This window comes from Gouania willdenowi, chromosome 6 (assembly GCF_900634775.1).
Source record: "Gouania willdenowi chromosome 6, fGouWil2.1, whole genome shotgun sequence".
Taxonomy (NCBI): domain Eukaryota; kingdom Metazoa; phylum Chordata; class Actinopteri; order Blenniiformes; family Gobiesocidae; genus Gouania; species Gouania willdenowi.
Genome location: NC_041049.1, coordinates 24643760 through 24650678, shown reverse-complemented (window position 1 = coordinate 24650678; position 6919 = coordinate 24643760). Strand labels below are relative to the sequence as shown.

Genomic DNA, 6919 nt, shown 5'->3' with positions numbered 1-6919 from the left:
GATGCCCTACCTCTGCTTCACTGACAAAGTCTGACAGTTCTGTGCAGTCTCTCTCTGACTGAATCAGAGCTCACATTGTTTCCATTTCCACTTGTTTGTATACACATCTCTTTTCTAATGATCCAAATTCCCACTGCTGTTGTCCTTCATGAGGAGAGCCTATGGGTTGCCTTCTTCTCTTCCACATACACCCACTCCTACTCCATGTGCAGGCTGAGCACACAGCCAGGCTCCTCCTCTTCTGTCTGCGCTACAGCTATAAAGCCTTCCCCCATTCAATCTGCTTCAGACCACAGTTTGAAAAGTGTTTGCATGTGTAGGGGCTACCCACAGAGAACCCGTCCCGTGAGGGAAAGAGACCAACTGGAGGGGAGGTGTTTGTATTTACTGAAGGTTTTTGATACTTTTTTTCTTCTAATGTGGATTACTTGGAGCTAACCCGCCTGGATTACAAGGATACTGTGTTTTCACTAAAAGCTATGGTGCCTTACGATGAACTGAGTAGCTCGGTGCCTATCAAACGGACTTTACAAGTGATAGACTGCCAGAACCAAGCCAACAAACAGGAATCAGAGGTAATATCAACAAAAATACACACTCACACTGAGCAGTGTGTGGGACTTACGTTAGAGCAACATACATTTCAAAGAAGTCTTATGTCTATGTCGTGCATGAGGTTACGAATGAATCAGTGCTTTGCCCAGTGTTGTGTGAGACTTTGACCTTTTGTCTGAACAATGGTCATAAAGTTGATCCCTGAGTTAGGCTGCACCTTTGTAAGGTGAGGTTTGTGTATTCATGACTCAGAAATCTGCAGCCCAGGAGGATCTGAGATATGGAGATGTCGAGCAAACAGCAGGGGGGGGGATCTCATTCGACAGTTCTGCATCCTGAAACTTAGAACTGGTTTCTCCTAAGAGCAAGCTTTCAGTAATTTCAGTAACACATTGCCCAGCTCTTCCCCTTTCAAGGCTTTTTGTGATTTCATTGCCAGTAAATCAATGACAAAGCAGAAGTTGGAGGGCACATCCTAAGCCAAGCACTGCTCTCACGGAATTGCTTAATTCCTCTAGGTTTAGGTTTCTCTGCTCTTGTCTTGACTTACTGATGACCTCATCTCACTGATTTGAGATCTGCTTTTCTATTGCTTCAAGCTGTGCTGTAATCATAAGCTGGCCTTCAGAGCTCCTGAGGTTACATCAAAGGGAGAAAGACACAGACAATGATGAGTTTGTGATCTATTATTGTACTTTTAACAGAAGATACAGTCCATGTGTGACAGCTCATTGTTCCTCTGATAGTTGTTATCTAAAGGTTCAGAATAGACCATGTTTGCCAGAAGTTCCTTAGACTTGTTTTACTTTCCAGGAATAGTAACTTTCCTTCATTTATCTGCAGGGCTCTTTGTCATTCAGGAGCACAGGAAGGGCAGCAGGGAAAACACGCTCAACCAGAGTTTACATTGGAAACCACCTTTATCCTTTTTGTGTCTGTTGCTCTTGCAGATATGAAGGTTTAATCACATGCAGGCGTGTGTGAATTTATTATTTTTATGGAGAATTTTGTGCCTTGTCAGATCTGTTCCACAGCTGTGTCTGCGAGTCAGAGCATCTCAATAGGTGCATTATGCTGAGCCAAGGGAAAAAATTCTAGTTAGCTTGAGTCAGGAGAAAATTGCCAGGCAATCCACACTGCACTGCATTTTAATTTCAGAAAGCAGAGCTCTCATTATTGTGGATACAGAATGTTTTGCGAGGGGGTTTTGAACTTTTTCAAAATGCTAATTGCAGCTGTGGTGCTGTCATGTTTGTCTCTGCAGAATGAAACCATTACTCCCACATTCTCAGCTCTTTGATTCCTGCAGCTTGTTGTTGTTGTTGGAATCGGTCCAACACGGGTCTCTGCTTTCACCCACCCTTAGGCGGCGGAGGAGGGGCTCACCTGGCCCAGGTGTGGAGCAGCTCTCACGCGAGGCTTGTTGCTCAGCCTGTTTAAACTTGCAGAAACTGTGAGCCCCCTCTCTTGCAGGACAGTGTGTCAACACTGAGTTCAGAGGGCAGATTATTCACAGTTCCAAGTGGTTGGTGGGAACAAACACACTACTCAGTCATGTTCTGGGGGTCAGTGGTTTGAAAGTCTCAAGCATTTCTCAAACTCTGAGGGATGGAGCAGATCCCCTCTGGAGCAAACGTGTAGCTGTTGTCAGATGGCAACAGCAGACAGAGCATGTTGTGGGGAGGGGCGTCAAAACAGCTGAGCTCCAGTCTTGTGCATTCCTGGCATTCCTCCAGACCCCCTCTCTCTCCACATCAGCGCTCAGAGAGGGTCTTTGTGCTCGGCGGGCCAGCCTGGCTCGAGACTCTCCACATGATGAGGTCAACAGCTGCTGGTGCTGCTTCCTCTACTTTACTGTCTGTGTGTTAGCCAGTCTGTCTGTCTGTGGCTCAACTCGTGGTTTCAGCTACTCCATTTCCCTTAGTCCATTGCCGCAGTCAATAACCAGAGGTTTATTTGAGAAAGATGTTCCATAACAAAAAAGCAGCTATACATTTGTCTCATCTGCTCTTCCAAACAAGAGGCTCTTATCTTCTCATTCCTCATAGCTCTCCCTTCCTTTTTTTCAGGAACCCAGCAACAAGCGGGTGCGTTCTCTCGGCAGGGTGACGTCGTTAGCCAACCTCATCTCTCCGGTGAAGAATGGGGCCGTCCGGCGCTTCGGCCAAACCATCCAGGTAAGACACCTGTTAGAAATACAGCCCAGATGAGAGTGAGGAACACCTCACACCATGTCTGACTTGCAAGGCTTCCTCTTCTCATCTTGCAGGCCTCCTTCCGGGGTGATGGCAAATTGCCGGGCGTGCCCCAGAAGCCTTGCAGCAAGGCAGCGGCCCCGACACCGCCTAAACGGAGAAACAGCACCCTGTGGTCGGAGACATTGGATGTCCATCAGAAGGGAACGTTCTCCACCAAAGAGATCAAGCGGCAAGAGGTGCGAATTCTCAGTGAAGCATAGAGTTACAGTTCAGCAGTGCAGATTACAACCAAGTGAAGCCCCTCAGGACAATAAAAAACTGAGCCAAGTCAGAAACCCAGACAAGAAGGAACTTATCTGTCTACCAGACCAGCTTCACACAGCCTTTCTAAGTTTGTGTCACATGATTAAAGTGAGGCCCATTCTCAGTCTGTGCAAACTCACATAAACCTGCCAAGCCAAAAAACTCAAACTCCCTTGCATCAGTCAGACCTCTTAGCCAACTGTCAAATGCATTTAGACTCTTTCAATTTATAGCACAAGAGGGAGAGAATGAGAGCAGTCAGTGCTCCAACAGTTGGCCTCAAATGTGCTTTCAGGTTAATTTAAATAACCAGAGCTTGTAATAATCACTGCCATGCTGACTTATGTGTTGTGCTAAAAAAACCCTTCTCTCTTTCTTGTACAGGCCATATTTGAGCTGTCTCGGGGAGAACAGGACTTGATTGAGGACCTCCAACTCGCACGCAAGGTTTGTACTTTCTAAAAGCTCTTGGGTTGACATGCAAAGCAAAAAGATTCAATAAACCCATGACAGGCAGTTTACAAGGCCAAAGCTGGAGCTATTAAAAGACAGAATTTGTTCCTGGCTTTCTGTTGTACTATTAGACCGCTTTTACTTTGCTATTCTTAGAATCCGACCCCTCACATGTTGATTTCTGACTGTTTGCTCCTGCTCCCGCTCACAGGCGTACCACGACCCAATGCTAAAGCTCTCCATCATGTCTGAGGAGGAGCTTACTCACATTTTTGGCAATCTGGATGCCTACATCCCTTTGCATGAAGATTTGCTGGCCCAACTTTCCAAAGCCACAGGCCAGGATGGGACCGTGGGCCAGATTGGGCAGATTGTTGTGACCTGGGTAAGCACTATGTCACCATCAGAGTGTCAGAGACTGTTAGATATCAAGGGAATGGCTGTGAGCTGATACATCTCTCCTCCTCCTAAAGCTGCCCAGGCTGAATGCTTACAAGGACTACTGCAGCAATCAGCTGGCAGCCAAAGCACTGCTGGACCAGAAGAAGCAGGACCGGCGGGTGCAGGACTTTCTGCAGCGCTGCCTGGAGTCACCCTTCAGCAGGAAGCTGGATCTGTGGAGCTTCCTGGACATCCCACGATCTCGTTTGGTCAAATACCCACTGCTGCTGAAAGAGATCTTGAGACACACTCCAGCAGAACACCCGGATGCTGCCAGACTGGAGGAAGCAGTAAGTTCAGGATGTCGTTTTTCCAACAGCCAAGTAGTGTCCTCAGATAAGTAACAGTAGTAAACACTAGACTCCTTGTATTTTCAGATTACCGTCATACAAGGGGTTTTGTCAGACATCAACATGAAGAAGGGAGAGTCCGAGTGCCAGTACTACATCGATAAACTGGAGTATCTGGACGACAGGCAGAAAGACCCTCGCATTGATCACTGTAAGAGTCTTCTGTGTCACGGAGAGCTGCGCAACAAGAGCGGCACGGTGAGCATGCATCAGCAAATCTGACTGAATTAGCCAGAAACAGGATAATAACTAATAGTTGTGTAAGATGTCTGCACTCTGGCCTGATTTAGTGTGTCATTTCTGTCTCCTCACAGAAGTTGCATGTGTTCCTGTTCACTGAGCTACTGGTCCTGACCCGCCCTGTCACCAGGAATGAGCGCCAGTGTTTCCAGGTTTACCGTCAGCCCATCCCAGTGCAGGAGCTGTTGCTAGAGGACCTGCAGGATGGTGATGTCAGAATGGGTGGCTCCTTCAGGGGCGCCTTCAGCAATGCAGACAAAGGTGGGACAGGTTAAAAACACAGACCCACTGTACAACCATTTGTTTTGTTCAAACAACTGACTCTGGGTTTATTTTTCTCTCTCTCTCTGTAGCCAAGAATATTTTCCGCGTTCGTTCACAAGACCTGAACCAAGGACAGTCCCACACGCTGCAGGTCAATGACGTCTTCCACAAGCAGCAGTGGCTCAATTGCTTACGCAGCGCAATTTCCATTCACCGGCCCCTGAGCGAAGCATCTACTCCAAGCACACCCATCACAGGTGACACCCGCTCCAAGCGCCGGCCTTCCTCCATCTCTGCCATTGTCCACATGGAGGAAGCTGATGAGAACTGCCCTAAGCCAAGCTCTCAGTCTGCCCCCACCTCGCCATGCAGCAGCATGACCCCTAGCCCCACAACGTCTTCACCCTCCTCTCACTCGCCTTCTTCGTCCACGTCGTCCTCGGCATCAACGACACCCATGTCCTCCCCTCAGCTGTACAAATCCAAAAAGGACAAAAAATCCCTTTATGCTTTAGGGAAGAGAAAAGAGACAATGGTGTGAAGACACAGAGCACGAGGGAGCAAATCCTGAGCTGGACTTTTTCTTCTTTGTACATGAAACAGGACTATTTATGTGTGTCTACGTGTGTATATTCTATTACATCAGTGTTGTATGTTACTGTCCTCTATGGCAGCTATTTACCCCAATCCTCCATTCTGTGCATCTCTCAGGCACACAGTATTTTGTAGAGGCGCACATGGGTCACTCTAAAAAGGAAGCACAACACAAACACACACACACAGACGTCTGTGTGTGTGTGTTTGTTGACTTCTTTAAGAAAGAGGTGATGCACCCCATCTTTGTTTACCAATAATTTGATATTTAAGCATTATAATTGACCTTTTTCAGGTATCTAATGAAAGTTTTACATTTTTCTATGTTAAGATTTATTATAGTATTTTTGTAGGTATCATAAAGCCGCACTCTTAGCTTTAGGGTAAATTTTCTGATAATTTAAATCATTTTGAGGAAAGAAAAAAAAAACCCTCAATTGGTGAGTTTTGCCACACAAAACAATACAAAGGTGTAAACGTCTGATTTTGGAATAATCGGGGGTCATGTCTTATGTTTATACATTCCTTGAATGGTAGCTGATGAGAGGCTGACACTATTGTTTTGTTATTTACATTCAGAGGTATTATTTAATTCCAAAGAATACAAACCGTCGGAATTAAAAATCCGAGTCGAGATGATGATGATGACGGTGGATTTTGTTTAAAGACAAAATTTCTAAACTGAGCCATGTCGGCTATCTCAAAAGCCGACTTCTCCCAATTGAAACCAATCACTTTTGTAGCATCTTGCATGGAGCTTTAGTGGTGGACACAGCTAGCACCAGCAAACACACTTTGGTGTATCTTCATGTCCAGAAGAACATGGAATGTAGTTGGAGGCCTAAGAGATAAGTGAAAGACTGAACTGTTGAATTTGAAATGGATTTTTAGTGAAAGAGGTGTTACTCCATCAGCTGGAAGCGCTGATTGGGAGTAGAGGTGAAAGTTGGTAAGAAACTGTTTGAGGGAAGAAGTATGTAGGGGAAGGCAGAGGAAAATGAAAGGTGATGAAAAGTTGTTTTAGGTGTAAAAATGGATGCTAAAGAGAGAGAGTTAACATGTTTGCTGTAAACGATATGTAAGAAAAACAGAAATAAAGATCTGTGCAGGATTTACAAATGAACCTTTTATTTCATGTCTTTATTTTCACCTGCAGACACAAAATTTCCCTTTTCTGGAAGAAGGCTTTTGATTCATGTTAATGTACAGCTGATCACATGCAGAGGAGTCATCTTACATTCAGAGCGTCACGAGAAAGAAACCCAATAATTCCATGGTTAGACAGGAAACACAGGACAATCACATTTTCACACACAAACTATTTCATTATCCAAATCTGTATTTAAAGTCTAATTTTCTGGTTTCCGGAACAGGTTGTAGTCAAGGAAAATCTAACAATTAATAATCTTATTTGGATTTTCCAAATGTTTAGATTATAGAACAATGATGGAATAGTGCGAAATGTTATTAACTTAATAAAATATATTTGATCTTTGGCATAACTATTACATAATAATGTCA

General features: G+C 45.0%; 1 protein-coding gene across 1 annotated transcript; it reads left to right on the top strand.

The window, feature by feature from the left end:
• Positions 1-297: 297 nt before the first annotated feature.
• net1 (neuroepithelial cell transforming 1) lies at positions 298-6521 on the top strand. The gene is made up of 9 exons (XM_028450683.1): positions 298-575; positions 2625-2732; positions 2825-2989; positions 3441-3503; positions 3721-3894; positions 3983-4240; positions 4328-4498; positions 4615-4801; positions 4894-6521. The coding sequence occupies exons 1-9, from the start codon at positions 480-482 to the stop codon at positions 5343-5345; spliced, it is 1674 nt and encodes a 557-aa protein (XP_028306484.1). The 5' UTR covers positions 298-479; the 3' UTR covers positions 5346-6521.
• Positions 6522-6919: the final 398 nt, after the last annotated feature.

What these genes read in the sequence shown, in the direction of transcription:
- net1 (XM_028450683.1), top strand. Translation starts at nt 480, where the DNA reads ATGGTGCCTTACGATGAACTGAGTAGCTCGGTGCCTATCAAACGGACT. An exon ending in AAGAGATCAAGCGGCAAGAG is followed by an intron (nt 2,990 to 3,440) that starts GTGCGAATTCTC and finishes TTTCTTGTACAG; the next exon opens with GCCATATTTGAGCTGTCTCG. An exon ending in GGCAGATTGTTGTGACCTGG is followed by an intron (nt 3,895 to 3,982) that starts GTAAGCACTATG and finishes CTCCTCCTAAAG; the next exon opens with CTGCCCAGGCTGAATGCTTA.